Source organism: Carettochelys insculpta, chromosome 29 (assembly GCF_033958435.1).
Source record: "Carettochelys insculpta isolate YL-2023 chromosome 29, ASM3395843v1, whole genome shotgun sequence".
NCBI classification, from domain to species: Eukaryota; Metazoa; Chordata; order Testudines; family Carettochelyidae; genus Carettochelys; species Carettochelys insculpta.
Genome location: NC_134165.1, coordinates 224,755 through 251,306, shown reverse-complemented (window position 1 = coordinate 251,306; position 26,552 = coordinate 224,755). Strand labels below are relative to the sequence as shown.

The window sequence follows — 26,552 nt, the reverse complement described above, 5'->3', positions numbered from 1 at the left end:
ATAGGGTAGCACACTCAACAGAACAGCTATACTGCTGGAGCTTTCAGCTGCAGCTTTACTCTCCAGTTCAGGAAAGCATAAGATGTTTCTAGGGCACTCCAGAAAAGCCATTAGTACCTGAAAATTGAGTAACAGACACTTCAGCAAAGCAGCAAACTGCTTGTCAAAGAAATTTACATAAATTGGTTCCTCCCTAGGGATGCCTTGAAGAGAAGAAGGATTTTCAAAATTTGTGGGTCCAAAGTCTTTCAGGCAAAAGTGTCAAGTGAAACTCTTGCTGATTGCTATAAGGGCATATTAAGCAAAAGAACTTTGAGTTTTGGCCCTGAATGACCACTCCTGTAGGCAGTAATACTGAAGAACTAAGACAATACTGGTCTCACATAGAAATACTTGTACGAGCCTCCTGGTTAACATGGAGCATGTCTTTTGGATGCTACTAGATTAAATCAACAGTGCTGTTAAGCACCACAGTGCTTTAATGTGACTCAAAATCTGTCATTGTCAAGCCAGGCCCCGCTCGGTGCTACCTTAACAGCTTTTAGCCCCATTCCACTGATGTTACATTTTTTTCCAAACATTGATTCTTTCAGACAAGTTTTGTTCTTTTAAAAACATTCTTCTGCTTGGCAGCCAGGTCACTCAGGGTCTCTGCTCTCCAGCAGTTGCTGTGGAGTTGTGCGGATGAGCCCTGAGACAGGGTCCTAAAGTGAGGAGTCCAGGACAGAGTGGCCATTCTGAGAGAGAATCCTGCGTTCTGCAATGTTGGACTTCACTGATGCAGGAGAGTATTTGGGATTCCTGTAGCAGATAAAGCAGAGGATCTTCCGGAAGGTGCTGCGCATCTCCTTGTCCCGATAGGAGTACACAATGGCATTAATGAGCGAATTGATCTCTGCCAACAAGAGGACATACTTCTCCATTGCCAGCACATTGCAGCTCTCACAAGCCAGCCCATCCAGCAGGAGCAGCACCTGTCCTGGAGTCCAGCAGATAACAAAGGCACCTGGGAAGAGAAGAAAAGCCATAAGACCAAAGTGAGGCACCAGGACTCCTGCCTCTGCCACTGACTTGCTAGGGGCCGGGGCCTTGGTTGAATTTTCTGCCTTCATAGATGGTCAGAAACTCCCTCCCTCCAACAAAACAAAGATGAAAGAGATATTAAAATTTGTGGTTTTCATAGCAAAAATCAGAGAGAGAGGTTTAACTACAGCAGACTATTTCCTGCAGAAGTGTTGATTTCTGTAAAAAATACTGTCTGTCAAAAAGTTACTTTAGATGGAAAAATTTCAGCTAGCTGCATTCACTGTTGTCTCAGCTTTGCTATCTGCCTCACTACATTAATACCACTGGCCTACCCGCCAGAGGAAGGAGCCCACAGTACTAAGCTCAGTTAATTAACACTAAGTTGACAAATGCAAAGAAGTGCAGATGGGAGGAAACAACAGAACTATTTATACATCTGATAAGTTTCTACTGCAACCCTGAGAAAACCTGAGCATCACTGTATGCAGCTGCTCAATCTGCAGTTTCAGTGGAGGGAAAAAAAGAAAAACATTCCAACCCTATTATATAAATACAAGTAGTAACAGTAACAGAGAGGGAGCCAGGCTAGTCTACATACTAACAAAACAAACAAAGCAGTCAAGTAGCACTTTAAAGACTAACAAAATAATTTATTAGGTGATGAGCTTTTGTGGGAGAGACCCACTTCTTCAGACCATAGCCAGACCAGAACAGACTCAATATTTAAGGCACAGAGAACCAAAAACAGTAATCAAGGTTGACAGATCAGAAAAAAATTACCAAGGTGAGCAAATCAGAGAGCAGAGGGGTGGGGGTGGGGAGTCAAGAATTAGATTAAGCCAAGTATGCAAAAGAGCCCCTATAGTGTCCCAGAAAATTCCCATCACAGTTCAAACCACGTGTTAATATGTCGAATTTGAATATGAAAGAGAGTTCAGCAGCTTCTCTTTAAGCAGAGTGAAAATTCTTCCTCAATACGATGCAAACTTTTAAGTCATTAACAGAATGGCCCACTCCATTAAAATGTAGACTAACTGGTTTGTGGATCAGGAGTGTTTTGATGTCTGTTTTGTGCCCATTAACTCTTTGTCTGAGAGAGTTTGAAGTCTGTCCACTACACAAAGCATCTGGGCATTGCAAAGAGTCCTTCCCCCAAATTCCCTCCCAGAGCCTTCGGCAGGTGTGGATGGAGGGAGATGGTGCAGGAGAGGTGTGCAGGCTCTGGGCACCATCACAATTCCCACAAACCTTCTCCCCTGTGGTAGGATTAGGAAAGGGGCTGGTCACTCCTAGGCATGAGACAGGTATTCAGGACTATAAAAGCAAAGTGAAATAATCAAAACAAAAAGCAGTCAAGTAGCACTTTAAAGACTAGCAAAATAGTTTATTAGGTGAGCTTTCGTGGGACAGACCCACTTCTTCAGACCATAGCCAGACCAGAACAGACTCAATATTTAAGACACAGAGAACCAAAAACAGTAAGCAAGGAGGACAAATCAGAAAAAGATAATCAAGGTGAGAGACATTATCGCACCATTTTAGAGAGAGAAGTGGACGAGCTGACTTTTATATTCAAATTTGGCACATTAACACATGGTTTAAATTGTGATGGGAACTTTCGGAGTCACTATAGGGGCTCGTCTGCATAATTGGCTCAATCTAATTCTTGATCTTCCCCCCCACCCCTCCACTCTCTGATTTGCTCACCTTGATTATCTTTTTCTGATTTGGCCTCCTTGCTTACTGTTTTTGGTTCTCTGTGTCTTAAATATTGAGTCTGTTCTGGTCTGGCTATGGTCTGAAGAAGTGGGTCTGTCCCACGAAAGCTCACCTAATAAACTATTTTGCTAGTCTTTAAAGTGCTACTTGACTGCTTTTTGTTTCGATAGTGTATAGACTAGCACGGCTTACTCTCTGTTACTATGAAATAATCAAGTATTTTGGAAGTGCTTTAAACTCTCTCGCTTTAGGACATGAGCCCAATCCTCAGGCTGTAAGTCAGTAACTCCTCCTGGGAGTGGATAATCCCCTTCCTTCAGGAATGCTTCTTGCACTTTGCCATAGTCAGAGACAGAAGAGAAGGCTGTCCGGACACCTAGGCCAGTCTGTTCCTGGTAATTCCCATGTTCCTTCTGAGGAGATCCATTCTGCTCAAAAGCTTGGCTCTTTCACCAACAGAAGCTGGGACAATAAAAGCTATCCCCTCACCCACCGTGTTTCTCTCATATCCTGAGATGCACATGGGTACAGCCTCACAGAACACCACATTTGGGAAATAATCCTTTAGCAAAAGGATTTTGAAGGACAGAGGATGGCCATTCTGTGGCTGAATGAGGCAGGGAAGGGAGGTTTCAAGGCTGATTATTGGGCCTTCTGAGCCCCCTGCTATTTGCAGTTGTTTGTAGTGCTGAGGCTGGAGTAAACACACACTCCTCTGGCAGCATTCAAGGATGTGCCTTGTTATGTTGGGGCTGTATCCTGGCCTGTCTCTGGAGGAGGGTGGAGGAGAAGGAACAGTGCTGACTGCAAGCTTTTCCAATTACACCCGTTTACTGGTAGCCATCTACTAGGGAAAAACAATAGCCAGGGACAGTACTGCAAAATGAGAGACTGACTCTGAAACCTTTCATTAAGGCAAACAGGGGACAAGGTAGCATTGGTGGTGGTGGGGAGGGCAGCTGCAGCTGCTTCCTGGGCAAGGCTGGGTTTCTCTCAAGCTTTCATATACTTAGAGTCACTGCTTTGGTCCTAATTGCAGAGACTGATCTGATGGGTTTGGTCCTGCTTAGAGCAGGGAGCTGGACTCTATGGTTTTTTTAGGTCTCTTCCAGCTCTGTTGTTCTATGATTCTATGAAATTCCACATGCTGATGAACAGTAGCCTTTGGTGAAGTAAACGCACAGCTGTCACTAAGGAAGGGGCTAACGCGCCCCCAACATGTGTTAGCCTGAATTGCTGCTTGTCTCCAACCTGTGCAGTCCGAGCCAAATGCTCCATGGCTTAGAGCCCACAAGGAGGGCCACATTCTCTGAAGAGCTCTGCTGCTATTTCAGCACCTCAGTGAAGGGACTGGACTCAGAGGTGTGCTGCATCCAACTCACTGAGCTCCTGTGTCTGAGCACCTGCCACCGTGTTTTGGTGCCTACATGGGAGCTAAGCTCTTTCAAAAATCTAACTCCCCATAATGGCCAGCTGACCACTTGGGCTCCCGAGACTCTTTTAGTGGCTGTTCCCTGTCCTGTGATCTCAGTCTCACTGCCCAGTTACAAAAGCTCTGTCTAGAGTCTCACACACACACGACAGTTACTCCAGAAAAAAAAAAATAGGGTGTGAATTTAACTCACTACACCTGTTCTGGGATAAGCGCTTGCATTGGACACTTATTTCAGAATAAGAATGTCCATGGGGAGGGCTCTTCTGAAGCAGCTATTGCTAAGCCAACCCCTTAAAATCATCCAGAACAGGGGTGTGCAAAGTGGGGGCAGGTCATCTCAAGGAGATGTGAAATTTTGTAAGGGAATGCAGTACAATTGGCTGATGGGTCTCAGGCTCAGCCACCATTGAAAAATGTTGATTTTTTTTATTTATATACCAATTAATAAAGTTTTTGCATTCTACATACTTTTTTATTGTCTCTCTCTCTCTCACACACAAAGGGTTTTTGTTTTCCTTCATATGAACACAACTGAAGTTTCTCCTGGTTTGGACTATATTAGATGGGTTGGTGGGGGCCTGATATAAAGAGTTTGCTCACCCTGCTCTAGGAGACAAACATATGAGCTAGGGAAAAGTCCGCACTTGCCATCACTGTGGGTAACGGATTGACCCATCCATCCACTTTGCTGCTTAACAACAAATGTAACACTTTTGCAACCCAAAAGCATCTTCTACATCCCCCATGTTAAGTTCCCAGAAGACACCCCTTCCTTTCCCTAAGGCAAGCTTCTGAGCACAGACATTAACCCGATGCTTTTCATTTCCTTTACTGAGCAATAAGCTGTCTCAGTCTTGGCAAATGAAATTTAATGTGGGTAAGTGTAATGTAATGCATGTAGGAAAAAATAACCCAAATTACACGTACTACATGATGGGGTCAAATTTAGCTACGACAGATCAGGAAAGGGATCTTGGAGTTATAGTGGATAGTTCTCTGAAGACATCCACGCAGTGTGCAGCAGCAGTTAGTAAGGCAAATAGGATGTTAGGAATTATTAAAAAAGGGATCGATAATAAGACAAAAGATATCATACTTCCCCTATATAAAACTATGGTACGCCCACATCTTGAATACTGCGTGCAGATGTGGTCTCCTCACCTCAAAAAAGATATATTGGCATTAGAAAAGGTTCAGAAAAGGGCGACTAAGATGATTAGGGGCTTGGAACGGGTCCCATATGGGGAGAGGCTAGAGAGACTGGGACTTTTCAGTTTGGAAAAGAGGCGATTGAGGGGCGATATGATAGAGGGATATAAAATCATGAATGGTGTGGAGAAAGTGAATATAGAAAAATTATTTACCTTTTCCCATAATACAAGAACTAGGGGACACCAAATGAAATTGATGGGTAGTAGGTTCAAAACTAATAAAAGGAAATTTTTCTTCACACAGTGCACAGTCAACCTGTGGAACTCCTTGCTGGAGGAGGCTGTGAAGGCCAGGACTCTATTAGGGTTTAAAAAAGAGCTTGATAAATGTTTGCAGGTTAGGTCCATAAATGGCTATTAGCCAGGGATAAAGTATGGTGCCCTAGCCTTCAGAACAAGGGCAGGAGATGGATGGCAGGAGATAAATCACTTGATCATTGTCTTCTGTTCTCCTTCTCTGGGGCACCTGGCATTGGCCACCGTCGGCAGATGGGATGCTGGGCTGGATGGACCTTTGGTCTGACCCAGTATGGCCATTCTTATGTTCTTATGTTGTTCTCCCCAAATTTTACAGAGCAAGCCCAGGGGTGCGCAAGTGTGTTTGATTCTTGAGACAACTCCCTATTGATGCAATAGAGCCAACAGAGTTATAGCAGCAGAGAACATGGCTAGGTAATAAACCACCTGGTGGCTACCAGCAGCTGCTGGGATCCACATGCAAGCAGGTGCTGATCTACCTTTGGAAGAGCACAGAGGCACACAGAGCAGGATCAGGCAATGGGAAGGCCAGGACGCTATCAGCAGGTTCGCACTTAGCCCTCCTTCACCCAAGTATGCAACATGAGTGCCTCACGCCAGCCTCTCGCTCCATCCTTGTGCTCAGTCCAGGGCTGAAACATCCAGGGAAGCCAAGGGACCATGCATCATGCGCACACGCACCCCACAAGCCTAAACAAGAATAAGCTGTCTCACTGCCAGAGCCTCACAAACAGCCTTGACCCCATCTCTCAACTCCACTGAAATTCCCAAAGGGCTCTGGCTTCACTGACTCCAGAGGCTGTTATTGGCAGTGGGCCCATTGGGACATGGCTCTGGTCCATGCTGTCTGAATGAAAGGAGACAGAACATCTCCCGCTGCCCAGCCTCCCCTGGGCTCTCAACTTGAGCACAGAATGCAGTCTGGTAAGATGTTAATCTGCACTGCAGTTCAATTGGGTCAGGGGCCCTGACTCAGGGGGAATTCTGCTGTTGATGTCAAGGGCACTAGGACCAGACCTTTCTTTACTCATATGTTCCATCTTCCCCTGTCTCTTTCAGGCCTTCCTGCTCCCTTCCTAGGATCTTTGCACCCCATTGTTAACATCCCTGGCCTACACAATTCTGACACAGCCTCACACATCAGTCACACACTTGCTGTCCCCCTGCAGGTTTCTAACCCTCTCTGCCTGTTCACACATCCCACCAGCCAAGACATCCTTCCCACCGGAGAAGGGACAAAAGTCTCTGTGCAGAGTCCAAGTTTGAGAAGCCTGTGGAGCCAGCCGGAGGGGGAGATGAGAGGAAGAATTACTACAGGGTTTTCCCAGAGCAGACAATCTCTGTATTAGCAGCTCCCTGCTAAGCTGTAACATTAATGGGTATTTCCCACCTCTGCCTAAAAGAAAATCCCCTACATCTCCCCTTCTCTCCTCATTTGCTCAGATATCTGAGTGAAGAGCTGCCTCTGTTATTTCCTCTCCTCCAGTGGCAGAGCCCAGGGTTCCACAGCAGGAATTCCCAGGGCCTTGGCCAACTCTTCTCTATGTGCCTCCATACAACCCTCTTAGCATGGGCAGAAGGCCCCTATTCCACACAAAGAATAGATCAGCTCCTCTTAGCCACCAGTCTCAGCTCCCTGCAAACACGCAAAGAGCTGCTCCTCCAGGATCCCCTTGCTTTTCCCTGATAGTTTCCAGTTCAAAGGGCAGAGAAAAGCTGCAATGTGGAAGAAACAAGAAGTCTTGTGGCACCTCATAGATTAATAGATATTTTGGAGCATAAGCTTTCATGGGCAAAGACCTGCTTCATCAGATGCGTGAGTGGGGGGGTGGGGGAGTTCACAGGCATATTTAAAGAGTGGGGTCCCAGTAAAAGGGAGGGCCAGAGCAATTCTGATTTGTCAATCTTAATAACTATTTTTGATTCTCGGTGCCTTAAATATTGAGTCTGTTCTGGTATGGCTATGGTCTGAAGAAGTAGGTCTATCCCACAAAAGTTCACCACCTAATAAATTATTTTGTTAGTCTTTAAAGTGCTACTGGACTGTTCTTTTGTTTGGATAGAATATAGACTAACCTGGCTCTCTCTCTGTTACTACTTATAATGGGCCATTTCCACCCTGGCTGAATAGACATTGTGAGCTCTGGCCTTCCCTTTTACTGGGACCCCATTCTTTAAATACCCCTCTGAAACCCACCCCCACTCATGCATCTGATGAAGCAGGTCTTTGCCCACGAAAGCTTATGCTCCAAAATATCTGTTAGTCTATAAGGTGCCACAGGACTTCTTGTTATTCTCAAGGATACAGACTAACACTGCTAACCCTCTCATAACGGGCTTGTCTACACTACCACCCTCCTGTGAAGGAAGGATGGTAAGTAGGGTGTTGGGAGTTTACTAATGAAGTGCTGCGCTGCATACGCAGCACTTCCTTAAGCAAATTCCCCCTCCCGCCCACTCTGAAGTTTTAAACTTTGAAGTAGCGGCTCGTGTCTAGCCGCAGCTCATCTGCCAGTACTTCGAAGTGCTAGGACAAGTTTGAAGAAGTCCCTTTACTCCTCAGAGTAAAACTTTGAAGTTGCAGCGGGGGGGGGGGGGGGATTTGCTTAATGAAGTGCAGTGTATGCAGTGCAGCGCTTCATTAGTGAACTCCCAACACCCCACTTACCATCCTTCCTTCGAAGGAGGGTGGTAGTATAGACACAGCCAGTGTGGACGAAAGGGGATTCTAGCAACAGAAAAAGGGCCAGGCCTAGATTCCCTCCCCGCATTTTAGATGATGCAGCTAAGCGGCCAGAAACCCTCTCTCCATCCCAACACAATCCCTCAGAATTGCACTGAAATTAGCCAGAGCCAGTAACATCTGCCCAAGGTGGAGTAAATGACTGTTCTAGGGGATGGAAAATAATTTGCCTTGTTCCTGACTGTGCAAAATAAATAAAACAAACCTGTTCCAGACCTGTGAAATTATCTATATCATCTGATTGATTTCCATATACTTGATGGATCTCCATTCCAAATGGCTAAAGGTAGGCAAAGGTGCCTTGCACATTGAATAGTAACAGAGAGGTAGGTATGTTAGTTTGTATTCCAACAAAACAAATGAGCAGAAATATAGCACTTCAAAGACTAACAAAATGATTTATTCAGTGATGAGCTTCCATGGAACTGATCTGATGAAGTGGGTCTATCTCATTTCCAGTACAGACTGACCTAAGTACAGAGGACCAAACAAAACAAAACAAAACAAAACTTGCTATAAAAAAAAAACCTGACATGGGGGATGAGAGTCTGGGGGATGTACCTCATACATTACAAGGACTGCTTCCCATCCTTTGAGGCTTGTAATTATCTCAGGCAGGACGATTAACAATCTCCCCCTGTCACAAAACGCCTCATCTCCCCCTTCAGTTTTTTTTGCAATTTTTTTTTGGTCTTCTGTCAATCCGTACTGGAAATGAGATTGATCTGATGAACTGGGTCTGTCCCGTGAAAGCTCATCGCTGAATAAATCACTTTAAAGACTAACAAAGTGCTACATTTCTACTGTTTTATTTTGTTGCAGTACAGACTAACACAGCTCTCTCTCTGATTGATTTCCAGGCACTGATAGGAATGCTGAACGCACAGTTCACATGGGGGAGGGGCCAAGTACAATGTTAAGGCAGGAAAAGACACCATATTAGCAAGTGGCAACAGGATGCTAAGGCTCATTTTCCCCCTCTGGGGAGACAACTCATTCTTGCTGCACCCTCCCCCTCCTTGGCTTAGCTCTGTAAGCAGGAGTTTGCAAGGAGTAGGCTCTGTTTGCAACTTGAAGGTTTCCCTGACTGAGCAAATTCTGCATTTATCAGGAGAGATTTGCAAGCTAGGGAGTGAGAGCAAGGCTCAGCTGGGCGGGTAACGTTGATTTATTTCTTTTCGATTACATCATGAAGGACTGAACAGCAAGTAATTGCGGGGGGGGGAAAGATTTCCCTGCAGTTGCCAGGCACCCTGCAACAATGTCCTGCAGGCCTGCAACAGCTGTACATGCTCCAGGGAAGCCCTAACAGTACAATAATGCTACACTGCAGAGATGCACTGGCACTGCTCTCCGCATGGTTATAAATCATAAATACTATGCCACACAGGTCTGATGCCTTTCACCCTAAACTCCCTGCAGACCTTAATAGATGATACACACTGAGCAACACTGGGGCTGCAGAGCAGCAGCAATGTACAACACTGGTCAAGGAGACTGGGACAAACCTTGGACCAGATCTCTTGGTGTTCTTTGCCAGACTGCTGTTGCATTCACTGGCACTTCTCCAATTTATGCCCATGGGGAGTTCGGCCCACAGGTTGTCACAGAAAGCATCATTTGGCGGCTTTAATGTTTCTGCAGAGCAGACAGGACCTGCTGTGTTTCACAGTCTCAGAAGTGATAAAATTCTCACTGCTGTTTCAGTAAAAACGTCAGGCAGGACCCAGGCCAGGAACAAAGAACCTATGTGAGTTACGTGACCAAATCCCACTGACTTTGAGCCAGAGTAGGGCACAAACTGGCCAATTTGAAAATACCAGAACTGAAATCTAGTTTCCTGATTCTCATACCCTTTTTTCCAGGAGGCCTACATGCTGACTTGATAGGTGTGCTGGAGCACCCCAAGGGGAAAAAAAAGAAGGGTGCTCAGCCCCCATCAGCTGCTAGGCAGTGGGCAGGAAGCATGGGGGGAATGGCAGGGGGTCCCACGGGAAGGGATAGAATCAGGGCAGGAAGATGTAGGGCAAGCCTTCAGGGAAGGAGCAGAGTGGGGCAGGGCCACAGGGCTCAGACAGGGTAAAACACTCCCAGAGAAAGCTGAAAGTCACCCACTGGGTGCCTGTGGTAGGAGAGATGGGATCTCTGGAAAGCTGGGCACCACTAGAGCTGCACCCAGTGTTCCCTCAGTGATGTAGAAAAATGTGTTGCGCACATGGAAGTAAAGGCATAGAAGAAACACTGCTGGCATCCATAGTCACCATCTCTGGGAAAGCAGAACATTTCAAACAAAGCACGTGTCTCCCAAAGTGTGATGTGCCCACACTCCCACTCACCAAAGCTCAGCATTTGTTCTCTGACGCATCACCACATGTTCTCCCACAGCCTCTCACTCTTGTAAGAGCCAGAGCTGTTGCATGGAGTCATGCCCACAGAGAATGGACGTAAGAGAATATGTGGGTTGCATGCCTCTCTTAAGTACCTCCTGAGGTGCTCCAACCAGAGGGCTGGGCAAATGCCAAACTCACTCCTGTAACTTACTTTCCCCTTCCTTTCTTTGCTGTTGTGGAGGCACAAACAGGGTGAGGCAAAGACTAGAAGGAAGAAGAAAAAAAGAATAATTTTTCTACATGGCTGGCTGGAGGAAGAAAGCTAAACCAGAGCATGTGATGGACCTTATACTGTACATGGTGATTCAGGAAGGCATTGAGATCCTACAAGGTAGGCAGATCTTTAATAGGCTTATTCTTGTTAGACTGCGTTAGTCCAATTACAATGGAAAAAAGGTACGTTGACTGCCCCAGAAGTTTCAATAGCTAACACCAGGCTGGAAGTGTTGTATAAGTTTGCTGTCTACCAGAAAATGTGTCAGATAATTAGACTCAGACTGAATTGTCACATTGCAAAAGGCAGCTCCCACAAAAGGTGTGAGATAACAGGGATCTAAAATGAAACACTCTGATACAGGTCTGCCAGATGTGTTTCAAGCACCCCACCCTATGGTGGTGAGACCTGGTCCTCCTACAGCAGCCGGGAAAGGATACTAAATACCTTCCCACACCCACCAATGGGAAACCAAAGTTCCGGCTGCCAATGAAACCTACACACCAATGTATGGTTAACTGTCTCCTGTAGTGGTACCTAGACCACTTCACAGAGAAAGACGACATCCTCTACAGCCTAAGCTGCATGGCAACTAGTCTTTAGCTCAAGCTGTAGAGGCACCAGCACTAATCTCCAGAGATCTCAGGTTTGAGTCTACCTGTGGGCAGCTACAAAGGTTTTGTTTCAGAAAGAAGGGTTCTTTCAAAAACGGGGTTTTCCCCCCCGAAGGAACCCCATCCACACAGCTGTTTTTGTTTTCAGAAAAGCCTCTTCCAGAAACGTGATTTGTTTCATTTGCATAATCTTGCTCAGATTTGTAAATCAGCACTTCATTTGCATTTTCAACCTCCATCATTTGCATGCCTCTTCTGAAAGGGGAATGTAATGTACATGAACCCACACTGACCACAGGCCTAACACACGTGGCACACTGGTCAAAACCAACAGCCCTCTCTTCTACAGGCCAGCGGGTTGATTCTTAGCCCCTCCACTGCCCCTTTACACTGACAAATCAGCAGGTCTCTGAAGACTCTCCCAGCCTCGAGGATGGCATAGTTCGCTCTCTTCCTCCTGCCCCACAACACATCTTTGAGGGTGTGCTGGAGGCCCTGAGGGAGAATCTGGACAAGGGAACACAGCCATAGTGTACTGACTTCCATGTTCCCCAAAACACCCAATGGGAGCCATTCCACATGCACATAGGGTGGAGGAGTCCTGAGACTGCTCTAAATTACACCAGAGGCCAAACCATCCCTCCAAAGCCCCAGATAAGCTAGAAAGTGGCTCAAAACACCTCCCCTCCATCTCAGCTACACTAGCACTTCCCTCCCTCCTCCAACATCTGGGCAGGCTAGAAAGGAGCCCCACAGCACCAGGCAGAGAGGGAAGCAACTTACTGAGAATGATGATGACAGTTTTGATTAGATTAATCATGGTCTCCTTGTAACGGGGGTGGAAACTGGTGTGCTTGGACATGCGCGTCATCTTTCTCTTGACATAGACGAAGATGTGTGTGTAGACCACCACCATGATCAGGAAGATGACCAGGTTGGAGATTGCCCAGAAGATCAAGTAGCTTCGGCTGTAGAGCGGTGCCATACGGGAGCAGTTGCTCAGGTCGCACAGGCAGTGCCAGCCGTAGGATGGGATCAGGCCAAGCAGCAGAGCCGTGACCCAGATGCAGCAGATCAGGATCACCACCCGCTGGTTGGACATGGAGCTGTGCAGCTGCATGGTGAAGACAGTCTGGTGCCTCTCCACTGCAATGGCCAGCAGGTTCACCACCGAGGCAGTCAGGCTGGTGTCCAAGAGGCTCTGCCGGATGAACCAGGTCCTGAGGGAGAGCCCTGCTGTCCTGGGTCCTGTGTGGAACATGAGGAACATGTAGGCAATGCCCGCAAAGAGATCTGCTGCCGCCAGGTTCCCCAGCAAGTAGTAGATGGGGTAGTGGAAGCGGCGGTTGATAATGATGGCGCTGATGACCAGCAGATTGGTCAGGAGAACGATGACACTGACAGTTAGGCCTAGGGCAACCACCAAGACATCCTTGGTCCTCCAATAGGATGTCAGCTCCTTCCGACTGTTGTTGTAGAAAAACCCCACACTCTCATTGTAGTAGCAGTGCTTCATCTTCACAGTCCTGAAGGCAGGAGAAAACAGTGTTAATTCAACTCTGGGCAGAAAGTTCATGGGCCCATGTTGTCTCCAGGAACATCCTGGGGCCAGGGTCCAACACCACCAAAGTTCAGGTCTCTCCCTTGGCCTCACCTTCCACTTGTGTTCCTCCCCCCAACCAATCCCTCCTGCCTCACCTGTTGCCCCCATGCTTCTCCCCTCCGTGTGTCCCCGTCCCAACTTACTGCTCTCACACTCCCATGTCAGGCGCATCCCCTGATCCCACTACTACCTCCATACTTCCCCTCCCCCCAGCACATCCCCTGGCATTTTAAAAGGGCCCAGGGGCCCATCTACCACATGCCAGAGTACAGTGGGGCTAAAGCAGTGTCCTGCCCATTCTTGTTCTGTGCACAGCTGCCAATATATCCCTGCAACCCCTGGATAGGGTGTGTGTCTCCATACTCTGCCCCTGCCCTGAGCACCCCTGAGCCAATAGGAGCTATGGGGGTGATGCAAGCAGGCAGCAGCAGAGAGCCACTGCCAGAGGGGGTGCCCCAGGTAAGTGCCACCCCCTTCACCTCTGTGCTCCCCCATTCCAAAACTCCCTCCTACAGTCTGCACCCCTGACTCCCTACTGCACCTCCACCTGCTGCACCAGCTCAGAACCTGCACCCAGCACCTACTATCCATCCTAGAGCTTGCAACACAAAAGTTCTCCCAAGGCTTGACTCCTCACTCCCTTTTGAAAGCCCCCTGCATCCAGTTCCCAAACTCCCTCCTAGAGCCCACACCACTCCTCCACCTAAACTCCCTCCCAGAGCTTTAGGCAGCTGCAGGTGGGAACAGACTTGGACCCATTTCCTGTCTTCTGACAGTGGCCAATGCTAGATGCCCCAGAGGGAATGAACAGAACAGGTAGAGTGAGCGATTCCTCTCCTATCATCCATTTCCAGCCTCTGACTGACAGACACTAGGACACCATTCCTATCTATCCTGGCAGACAGCCACTGATGGACCTCACCTCCATAAATTTATCTAGTTATTTTCGAACCCTGTTAAAGTTCTGGTCTTCACAACATCCTCTGGCAGGGAGTTCCACAGGCTTTCTGGGTGCTGCATGAAGAAAAGCTTCCTTTTGTTAGTTTTAAACCTGCTACCCATTAATTTAATGAGGTGACCCCTAACTCTTATGTTATGGGAACAAGTAAATAACATTTCATTATTCACTTTTTCCATCTCTGTCATGATTTTATAGACCTCTATCATACCCTCTCTTAGACTCCTCTTCTTAGTTGAAAAGTCCCTGTCTTTTTAATCTTTCTTCATATGGCACCCATTCCAAACCCCCACTCATTTTTGTTGCCCTTTTCTGAACCTTTTCCAATGCCAAGATTTTTGAGATGAGGTAGCCATATCTGTACATGGTATTCAAGATGTGGGCATACCATGAATTTATAGAGAGACAATAAATATTCTCTTTCTTACTCTCTACCCTTTTTTAATGATTCCTAAAATTGTTTGCTTCTTTGATTGCTGCTGCACATTGAATGGATGCAGTCAGAGAACCATCCACAATGACTCCAAGATCTCTTTTGAGTAGTTATAATTAAATTAGTCCCCATCATTTTGTATGTATAGTTGGGATCATTTTTCCAACATGCATTGTTTTACGTTTATCAACATTACACTTCATTTGCCATTTTATTGGCCAATCACTTAGTTTTAAGCATCACCAACAATTCTACAAACTTCTGCTCCTTGTGGCAGACAAAGCAGCCCCAGCTTATAACCCAAGAGACTCACGGAGCTAATACTCTAAGGTCAAGCCTACGGTATTGCTGGTTGTGAAAAAACTTTTACCCTCTGAGCGCCATGGTCAGCAGAGGCAAATGGTGAAGGGGGACCCAGGGAAAGGGCCAGCATCAGCCACATGACCACCCGCACAGCCCCCTGGAAAGGGCTAGGACAAACCCCCTCCCCTGTCCAGGCCCCACCTCTCCCTTCCTTTTCCACACCCTTACTCCTCTTCTACCTGCCTCTTTTCCGTCCCAAAGCAATGCAGCCTGGGAACTACTGGGGCTCAGGGCTGTCACTGGCAGCAGGGGCCCACCCTCCTCACCCCACATTCACTGACACCACTGGGAAAAGCTAAGCAATGAAGACCCAGCTTGTTCTGCTCCCCACCACTAAGTGTGAGAGAGATCCTGCCCTTCCCCTGAGCCATGTGGCTGGAGGAGCAGAGTGAGCTGGGGCCATGTTGCTGCACTTTCCCCACTTCTGCTGGGGAGTACAGGGGGCCTGGATCCCTGCTGTGGGCACCAGGTTCCCCTCTAGTCCTCCTGGATGCCCAGGAACTCTGACCCCAGCAGATGCTGGCCCCTTGCTCCTCTTGCCCATGGCATTGGGGCACATGTGCCCCCTCCTGCTCCTTCAACCGGGCAATCAAACCCTTGGTGAAGACAAAGGTAAGTCAACAGAACAATTCTTCTGGTGACCTAGTTACTGCTTTCAGAGAGGAGGATGTACTCCAGCAATGAAAGAACCGCTTCTGTAGGCGGGAGCTGTGCTGCAAAGCTGCACCACGGTAGTGTTCTAGAGCCCAGACTATATACAGAACAGGAAGGAACCTAGGCAGGACAAACCTCACCATCTGCTACCAACATGAGTCTGATTCAACTGCAACAGGTTGAACAAGAACCTGAAGCCACACGAGCTGCTATTTTGTCAGTGCCTCCCCCACACCCTCCAAACCAGATGCTTGATTCTCCCTGGCCTTGTGCAGACTGTGACACAACAGGGTCAGAGTGCCAGGGGGAGGTATATAAACCCTACCCTAATTAAGGCCTGGTTCTGTGTAAACTAGGGAAGGCTACTGAGGCCAACTGAAACCCCTGTAGCCAATTAAGACACCCCCTATGACCCCCACCCCATGGAACCTCATAAAAGCCCCATGCTTCAGGCAGACAGTGGGGTGAGGAAGGAGGTATTTGGAGGTGTGTTGCTGAAAGATCAGAGAACTGGAGGGAGACACCCCTTCCACATTAAGGGCTAAGCATAACCCTATGGGTTGGGGGTGGGGTGTAAAGAAACCTACTGCAGTGGTTGAGGGGGGATTAGGTCTTAGAGTGAGGAAGGGATCTGGTTCTCTCTCTTGCACCCCCCCCACCCCCAGGAATAGGAGGAAAAGGCAGCGCCTGACCCACCTCACAAAGGGCAAGTGTGGGATCCACCACAGTCATCCAGCCATCTCCCACAAGGCATTCACTCCAGTGCAAGGTGCGCCATCAACTGGTGTCTGATGCTGCACTAATGTAAGTGACAGCACAAGAGTTTGGGCTGCAGGGGACTGAAAAGTGCAACTGACTCCAGGAAAGTTATGCTGAGGATGCAGCACAGCTCAGGAAACAGATCAGGCTTTGGAGAGTTGCCCAGATCTGATAAGGGATTCGTCCTCAGGAGTATCTTCTTCCAGACCAAGCCGCCATGTGTGGGAGACAGAGTTGCAATTGTTATTGTTGCTCCAGCTGCTCTACTTCAGAAAATGTGAAGTAAAGCACAAAACACAGATGTTCATCAGTCAAATATCAAACAAAAATCTGACAATATCTTTGATTCCCTGCAGCTGTCACCCAGGCCCCCAGCGCTGCTGCTTCTGGCTTGGGGACTGCACAGCTCTTAAATTGATAGAGGTTACTTTGCTGCTTAATACCTGATGCTAACTCCTGGCTGGTCCTGAAATCCACTCCACTCCCAGGTTTTATTAATCCTGCCAGAGAGGTTGGGCATTGCAAGACCAGTCTGACAAGGTGCAGAGGAGCACTAAGTCTGGGTTCTACCACAAAGCCTGGCCAAAGATGCTCAACTGCTAGAGGAGTTCAACATACACAGCTGGATATCTTCACTGGCACAAACAATACCCATAATTACTGAAGGGACAATACTGATATCAGGGCAACCAAATCTCAGAATCCAGGCTATCAGCTCACCCCTGGCCTGGGGCAGGGAGCAAGCCTCCTCCCTCTCCCCTCCAGCCATGCCAAGCAGAGGACAATTAGACAAAGCCCACAAAATCGCTGGAAAGACAGAGGCTCCAGCTGTCCCCCTTAGTGTCAGGAAAGGCTATTGACCTTTCTTTGAAGCATCGTGCAGGCTGCTGCTGGAAGAAAGGTGTTATTAGTTCGTAGCTGGGAAGTGGGTCTCATTTAAGATACAGGCCTGGACTGCTCTGCAGAAACCCAATCAGCTGTCAGGTGAAGCATGGTGAGCAGGTGCCCAAGCAGAGGCAAAGTGAGACCCTAAAATGGCAGCTGATCTGGAAAATAACCAAAATGCTTTAGAAAATTATCCCACTCAATGTCAGGTGATATCAAACAGTGTCAGGTATCAAGACAGAATTGAATCTGTCTTCTCTGGAAGAGGAGATGCAACTCCTTGAGATGTTTATATCTTCACCAGTCTCCACTGTCTCCCATTCAGAGGTTACCAAGCCTTTCCAAAACTCCTATCAGGAGGCTACTTTATCTTGTGTACCACAAGTTTCACCTTGTGGGGTTACAAAATAATACAAAAATACAGGTGCCACAGCATTCTATTACTGAAAGATTGCTTCTTCTCTTAATTTTAGCATATTATAAATAAATCAGCTGAAAATAAATATTGCACTTTATACTCTGTGCACTAGATAACGAGTCACAGTATGAAATTTTAGTTTTTAAGTTGCCTGTTGTAAAACTAGGCAAATAGCTAGAGGAGATGATGGAGCCCTGGAAAAGTTATGAGGGTGCACATACCTCTGGCTGAAAATGAAAGAGTCCAGCTGACCTGACAGGTGTTTTCTTACTGCTTTTCCCTGCCTGTTACTCTTCCTTACATAGGGCGGCTTCAGCTCTCCCTCACCACGGTGCATGCAGGAGCCTTCTGCACTGTCATTACAGAGATCCAGAGCAGCCCCCTTATCTCTCCCATTCCTTTCCACAATAAATATGAAACAAACACTTCTGCCTTAACTGAAGCATCTTAATCCCACTTCCCCTTATGTCACCTGACCTAATTTCAAGACCAATCAACATTTCTTTCTGCATGGTCAGAACATCTGTACTGGAGAAACCTGTGTTTGTGTTTTGCAGCCTTTCAGATACTCTCCCCGGCACCTGCCTGGGTTGAGATCACAATAATAAGTAGTTGATTAAGAATTCTCACCTCATTACTAGACTCTGAAACAATATCCCCGTAAACAAACAAATTAGATGAGGAGAACCCTGACTTACACACACAATCTTACCAGCATCTCAGTTCTCAAATGTGACTGAAAGCTTGCAAATTGGGAGGCAGTGCTGCTTGCAGTAGAGGGAGGCTCAGCTCAGAGTGAGTGAGAGTCCAGTAACACCTGACTGTTCGTTTCCTTACCTTCTTTAGCATCTGCCATCCCACACTTCTGAGGCCTCACTTCAGAGATGTGAACATATTAAGCCCTATTGTTCTCTTAGGTTAATGGTATCCCTCTTTTGCAGATGAGGGTAATGGAAGAGGTAAAATGGGTCACTTAAAACCACACAGCAAGCGAGACAGAGGGGAACACAGCCCCCTGAGAACTGACTTGCAGTTCCTTTACCTGAGTCATTCCCTCTAATGAGGCTGCTGCCTCTAAGGACTGAAAGCTGAACAGAACCTGGGAGTCCTCACCCGTGATATCCCAGTGCAAACAATAAGCAACACAGCCTTCTTTTCTCGCAGGTTCACGGACTACCTGTGCAGAGCAGCATAACTTGCTCAGCTCAAAATATCGTTAGTAATCCAGTAATGAGGTCACTATTGCTAGCCAATCCAACCCGGTTATCACCTGTGCCCCACCCGCCTCTCCCAGCACACCCTGCTAATTGTGCAAACACACAAAGTGATCAGGCCTGTCATTTGAAAGCACAAGCACAACACAGAAACAGCTGGATTAAAACCTCAGATAAAGAAAGACCCTGCACTTATACACACGGCTCCCATCACTACAGAGCCTGGGGGCAGCACAAGCATTTGTGAATTTAATGTAGCAGACCTCAGGGAGGCGGGGGGAAATTATCATCACATTTTTACAGATGAGAAACTGAGGCACAGAGCAGCAGTTTGGCCTACGCCAGAGAGCGCCTGCAGCAGTCACAAATGCTGACACAATTTTGGGACAGTGAGTTTATGGGCCTGTGCTTCAGAAATATCCCTGGCCCAGGGACCTGCTCCACCAAAGTTTGGGGCTGGGTGGATGTCTTCTCCATCCTCCCCTGCTGCCCCCATGGATTCCCACCAGTACATCACCTGGCCTGCCTGCCACCCCTGTGCTTTCCTCCAAGCTTGGTACCCCTGGCTTATGCAGTGCCATAACCACAAGCCCATTCTTGCTCTCCTGCTGAAGCATAGGCGACCCACTGTACAGTTGTTCCCAGGCATCATCTGCCAGAACCACAGCTCAGTTGGGGGTGGGAGCTCGTTACAGTCTGCAAGAACAGGGGAAATCTTAAGACAAGTGATCCGCCAGAGGAGGGAATGATATGAAGAAAGATTAGGGATAGACAGCGAGAGGAAAACACCAAGAATAACAGACGGATAGTGAGCTCCCCTACCCGTGGCGGGCTGGGGGAGTCTCTTTGTGAATGAAATTGGTTAAGGGCTCTCACATTCATCACACACCAGGAAGACCAGCAAGGTCGAGTGTATAAGCAGCTCCCTCCTCAGCCATTTGCGAAAGTTTAAACAAAGTAAAACAAAGGGTGAAACTTTAAGAGAAGCCATAACAAAACATCTCTTCTCTGCAGAGGGTCAGGCCCCTGGCAAAGCGACTTGGGGAAGGGGGAATAAAATGGAACATAGAACTTTATACATCAACCAGGTGGACGCATGGGGAGCGGGTTTCAAATGTATTTGAGTCAATGGAATTTTGCTGTGAAATGGTTTCCATCTATGCCTATTCTTTCCATAGTGGACAACATAGGAGCTTAAACACTGTGAAAAATTCAGGACAGATCTACCTATAAGGCAGGGATCTCAGACTCTTGGCTCTTGGACCATCTATAGCCCAAGCACTTCACTAATCCCAGAGAAATATTCTGCAAGTTATTTAATCAGGCCCACCTGCCTGCCAGCCACAGTGTAGTGTGGGGGACAGGGACAGGCAGTGCACAGGGACTCACCCACGGTGCATGGAGCTAGCAGCCAGAAGACAGTCTAGCCCCGCTGCACTGTTGGTGGGGGTGGCAGGGGCACCTAGCATGTTTTAAATCACGTGGAGGCCACACACACTGGGGGAGTGGAAATGCATGGACAGGGGCACATCTGCATCCCCAAGCCCTGCCGGAGGAGCAGGGGTGCTGCATGCTGCCCTGCTTAGAGCATTTGAGGACTGGCAATGATCCTAAGGCAAAGTAAATTTGAGACTCCAGTTTAAGTGGTATTCAGTGAAACACCAATTCACATACCCAGTGCAGATTTCATATTTATTTTCAGTATCCTTCTGACAGAAATTATACGTGCTTCTCACCCACAAAAGCTCATGACCTAATACATTTGTTAGTCTCTAAGGTGCTACATGATTGCATGTTATTTGTGAATACCAGTGCTTTTTTTGTGCCGCTACTTGCTGATCCTGAGTACTGGCACCTCAGCAGCCCCAGCCATGGGACTGGGAGGGAAGGAAGCTGGCTGAGCACTGGCTCTTTTTTGGAAATACAGAAAAGGCACTGGTGAACACTATACATGCATGTTACTGTGCGTGGCATCCAGTTATCACTCTTTTTCAAGCCCATGAGATGAAAAGCACACAGAGTACACGATCTTGAATTTCCACCAGATAATGGAGACCATTCATAATTTGTTAACAGAATACGATTTCAGAAACTGCTCATGTAATCCTGCTGGTCCCAGGCAGGGATAGTCTATTATTTTGTCGAGGTACTATCAAGGTCCAGATGCCAGAGAAAGTTAACTAAATAATAAGGTTTCGTACTGAAGCCCCTTGTGGTTTGAGTTTGGCTCGCAGTCTGCATATGGACTAACCTGGTCCCAAGCTATCAGAAAGACAAGACGGGTGCGGTGACACCTTTCCTTGGACCAGCTTGTGAAAGTGAGGAAGCTGGTCTTTGACAAAAGATCTTAGAGTGGTAGTTGTGTTAGTTTTCACTTTGCATGTCTTTACCAGTAATTCAAAATTACTCTCTATGGAGCTGGCAGTCAGCACCTGTAGTCCACGCTACCGTGGTGTGCAATAAGGTAGGTCCACAGGAGAGTACTAGAGACTAGGTCTTTAATAGGGAAATAAGTTGATTTCAGATGGGTCAATTCTAGCTACACAAATGCCAGCTAGAATTGCATCTGAAATCACCTTACTTCCCTTGTATAGACTTAGGCAAAGTCTGCAAGGGTCTTACCCACACAAGCTCATTACCTAATAAACATATTTGTTAGTCTTCAAGGTGCTGTAGGACTGCTTGTTTTTTGGATAAAAGATATTACCTTGTCTAGCTTGTCTCTTCAGCAACTGTTTGACAGGCCCAATCAACTTTGCTATGCACACTGCATGCTTTCCTCGTTTCTGGGATAACTGAAAAGGTTTCCTTCCAGGAGCAGTGAAATTTTATCAGTTTGCCTCCATTTCCCCCTCACTGACTGCATCTCCTCTTCAAACCATGCCCCAGTTTCTCCTTATACAGCTTCATAAGCAGAAAAGAGCTGTAGTTTGTGTGTGTCCTATCCAAGCACGGAAAACCAGTTCCACAGCATTCACTTAAATGGCAGGGTCTTAAGCATGGCTTTAGAGCCAAACACCCAGGTGGAGAACATGGAAAGCTTCCGTGAGCATCGCCAACTCCCTCTGAAACAAAAGGAGGCTACAGGCTAACTTCTGGGCAAACTGGTGACATAGTCCAGGTGCTGACAAGTAATTGCTTTTGGTCCTGGGAGCTATCCTAATATCTCAAGTTTGGCTTTGCAGTAGGAAACTGACATTGGAGAATGGGATCAAGGGTGGAGATCACCACAAACTACCATTATATAAAACAGACTAAACAAAAGGCACCCACCCAGTTGCAAGCGCATGGAAAAATCAGAGCAGTGCCTCGAGGAGAAACTGGTTTCTGTGGCTGAATGTATGGCCATTCCCTTCCCAGGCAGGGCCTTGCAAAGCTTGGTGCTCATTAGGAGTCACTTACTTGCTAAAAATAGCTGCAACTAAACAGGGCGTATCCCCAATTCTCTTCCCCCATCACATCACTTAGAACTCATTATGTGGCTCTTTCCCTTTAATCAACCGTTGCTCAGCAGTGACCTTGCAGGCAATGCTGGGGCAGAGAAATTCTTCTGCACCCGTGGTCCCATGGATGCTAAAGAGGGGCATGTTATGCCTCATTTCCTTGCACCACATACGTCTCCTGAGCTGCCGTCCCCTTACATACATCTTTACTCTCCTCCTTTGCTCTCACACCTGTGGCAGATTCACAGCAAATTCAGACTCCTCCTTTAAACAGGAAATAAAAATGCTCACTTATCCCGCCTTTTAATTTCTTAATGTTCAGTAGCACTGGAAAGTACTGCCCATCTCCTTCATGTCCAAGAAGGCATTCAGTGCACATGGCCAGACCAATGATAACCAATGTGGATAACCCTATCGAAATAATTGGTGATGAGTAGCTGAGATTCTGCTCCCCTTAATAAATCACAATCAATACTGCACAAACCAGAACAATGGCAATTGTGCAGAACCAGTAACCATCTCACACGTCCTAGGCCAACTGTTTGAACAGAGCCCTCTGCAGTGCAGAACTATGTTGTCAGAAATTCAAAAAGCTGATTTAAAATAACCCAGACCTTTAGTTGCTAGTGTTTTACGTCAAAGAACAACATGCTTACCTGCAAGCACTACCTCAGCACTCAAATCTGACAATTAGCATTGGTCTCTCCACCCCAGGAAGCCAGAGTTGCTACTCAGCAAGGAGATTCCTGTGGGAAACCATCCCACCCCTGGAAGATGGAGGCTCCTCTAAGCAAGAAGGCAGGTGGTGCCAATCAGAGAGTTTAAAGACAAATGCTGTATCTCCCCAGTCTGTCACAGGCAGCTCTGAAACACTGACTCCTGAGCAGCAACTTCGCAAGAGCTCTCTACAAGGAGCCCAGCCTTCTTTGTGCCCTCCCCTAGGCGGGCCTTACCACACCACAGACATCCGCCAGAGCTGATCCACCCAGGAACTGTAACCTGAGTCTTTTACTGCTTTGACTGAAACAAAACAGCAGAAATGTAGCACTTTAAAGACTAACACAATGATTTATTCAGTGATGAGACTTCGTGGGACAGACCCACCTGAGATTGATCTGTTGAAGTGGGTCTGTCCCACGAAGTCTCATCACTGAATAAATCATTGTGTTAGTCTTTAAAGTGCAACATTTCTGCTGTTTTGTTTTGTTAGAATACAGACTAACACGGCCACCTCTCTGTTGCTTTGATTGAGGCTGCAAAGTCATTTTCAGAGCCCCTCCGCTTCTAGCAATGCTGATCCAGCACCAGCAGGGACAAGTCACTCTGCATGCTTCACCATCACCATCAATCACCATGGGCTCACCGTCCATTGGTGTCCGATCCCACTTTCACTATTTCTTTCCATGTCCATTGCAGAGTGGCTGGCTCAGTGTTTTTGCTCACTGTAAGGAAGAGTGCAACTGCCAGAAATTAATGTGGGGGAGGGCAGGCAGTGGAGTTCTCTCCACACCCACCTCCACAGCCTCATTTCATGGTAACCTTATTCATTCCAGCACTGGACCCTGATCCCCCAGTGTCAGGAGTGGTGCAGAGAGGAACCAGCTGGCACAGAGACAGAGGGAGTCTCTTGCCCCAGAGGCAGAGCATAGGGTCTGACCTGGGACAGTTCCCTTTCCTAGCTTATGTGCTCTGTTATGATTCCAATGTTCACTTGCACAGCCAGACTGAATGTGGGAATTGGGCCCTCACTCACACCTTTATACTGCACAAAACAAAAAAGCAGTCATGTAGCACTTTAAAGACAAACCAAATAATTTATTATGTGATGAGCTTTCATGGAGCAGACCTACTTCTTCAGATCTGGAAATAGGATCTGAAGAACAGATCCAAACAAGTGGGTCTGCCCCACGAAAGCTCATCACTTAATAAATTATTTGGTTAGTCTCTAAAGTGCTACATGACTGCTTTTTTGTTTTGTGAAGATACAGAACAACACAGCTACCTCTCTGACCTTTACATAGCAATTATACCCAGCAGCCTGACTCTTGGCAAGAGCCCCGAGGGAAACTGCCTAAGTGGCCAGGAAACACATGACCCCTGCGGTCACAGATTTCACAGGTAGTGGTAGGCATCCTTCAGTCTGCATAGACTATGGATCGCGCCCTTTAAAGTTTCAATTGAGGACTTCATTTACAGCGTCTGTTGTGACTATGAAGACCCACACGAGAGTGACAGTCCTTGCTGCATCTCTTGCAGATGTAGTGGGTGTTTGGCAAGTCCTTATTGTGCTTTCTGTGCGATCGCTTCTCCTCTGCTAGCTGTCTGATCTTCAACTCGCCCTTCTGAAGGCCCTTGTGTAACCCCTGCGTCCATCTGATGCAGTCGTCTGCTAGTTCTTCCCAGTTGTCCAGCTCGATGTCTACCTCTCTGAGGTCTCTCTTGCAGACATCTTTGTAATGCAACTGGGGGCATCCGGGAGGTCTTTTGCCAGAGGCTAGCTCACCATACAGGGGCAAGGGAGACTCACAGGAGATGTGAAGATTAAAATTGCCTCATTTATTAATTTCAGGACACCTGATAGTGGTTTCTTTAAAACAGAAAGAGATTTGCGGTCACCAGTGTGAAAAAACACGCCCTCCTGATGAGCGTAGATGAACTGACCTAAATCCCCATGGAGAATTCTTTGGTGGATGGAAGAATTCCTGTGTCACCGTAGCACCTGCTTCCTGTTGAGGAAGAGTCTCAGTGCTGACAGGAGAACTCCTCCCTCTCCCACAGGTAGCATCTACACTGATGTGCTACAGGCAGCAGCACCTTGGTGTGGCTGTAGCATTTTATGCTCTTATCCCGTCCATGTTGGTCTTCTAAACCCTAGGCCCTTGCAACCCCCACCTAAGTTCAGGCCCTCATTGCACTGGGCAATTCACAGACACAAGTCAGCTCCCAATCCAAGTGGATAAGTACAGGAGCAGCTGAGTCAAATCAGGGAAGGGACTCCCCTTCGGTAATCTCTCAGGAAAATGTCAAAGCCAGAAGCTCATCACCAAATAAATAATTTTGTTAGTCTTTAAAGTGATACATGACTGCTGTTTTGTTTTGTTAACACCAGGAAAAGAATCCAGATCTTCTACATCCTTGGTTTGAACAGAGCATGTTGCCTCCGACTGGTACCATCACCCCTTTCGTGTGCAGAATGCCACTGAGCGCAATGTTGACAGTTAAATTGTAGCAACGTTCATCATCATTAATTCAAACTCCAGTTCACAGAGTCTGCAACTCTCATTCAGAGTCACACTTCCCTCACTGAAGAAAATCCCCAGCAAGTTCTTGTTATCCTACTCTCCCCACACCTTCCCCAGGGAACAATGTTCTTCCCATGTCTCTGCAGCCTCAACCTCCCTCCTGTTGGCTTGGTCAGGGCCTGGAGGCATCAGGCTGCATTATGGTTAGTAGACAAGGTGGCATGGAAATGGGAGAGAGATTGGCAAACAAGCAAGAGGGACCCAGAGAATTAGTTATCAGGGCAGTTCACTCCCCTGCCGAGAAACATAAGGACGGATGAAAGATTAGGGGAACAGTCTCATTGGCTTCAGCGAGAAGAACCAACCCCTATAGCAGGAAAATCAAATGTTTTCAGGCCCATAAAGTCTCTCTGCCATAGACTTCAAAGGCCACAAGTCACTGAGGACAATTCTGCAGGAAGCACCATAGCCGTACAAAAAATGAGAGAAGGGAAGAGACCTTACAACCTCTGGTCCAAATTCTGCACCCTTGGACAGCAAATAAGCAAGGCACACATGCTAGTCTGAAAGTCCTTTGGGGAGATATTAGGTAGAGAACTAAGGACACAATCAAAACAAAAAAAGCAGTCCAGTGCATTAGGTTGATATCTGGGCCTGCATGTCTTTGTCCTTTCTTGGATGAGCTAAATCTCAGGGAGAGGGGTTCTCTTTCCAAAGCTCAGGACACCTTAAAACATTTGGGATAGGCCCAAGTTGGAAGAGCTGGGATAATCAGAACACCACAATTGCTGGGACGCTGATGACATAGAGACTAGAAATCAAAGTAAGTACTTTATTGGGACAAAAATCTTCCTTGATTTTTGTCCCAAGGATGCTGCCAGGTATCCAGCTCTGGACAATGCGCGGGTGGATCCCCTTTACCTTGTGGGCCCTTAAGAAGAACCAGCTCTTCTAGAGCATTTGGGGTACA

General features: G+C 47.2%; 1 protein-coding gene across 1 annotated transcript; it reads right to left on the bottom strand.

Moving 5' to 3' along the window:
• Positions 1 to 249: 249 nt before the first annotated feature.
• On the bottom strand, positions 250 to 23,177 carry LPAR2 (lysophosphatidic acid receptor 2). Its single transcript, XM_074979995.1, has 3 exons — positions 22,997 to 23,177; positions 12,394 to 13,136; positions 250 to 1,006 (listed from the first exon to the last, which is right to left on the bottom strand). Exons 2-3 carry the CDS (start codon positions 13,124 to 13,126, stop codon positions 705 to 707), a joined length of 1,035 nt encoding a protein of 344 aa, XP_074836096.1. The 5' UTR covers positions 13,127 to 13,136; positions 22,997 to 23,177; the 3' UTR covers positions 250 to 704.
• Between the last annotated feature and the right edge of the window lie 3,375 nt (positions 23,178 to 26,552).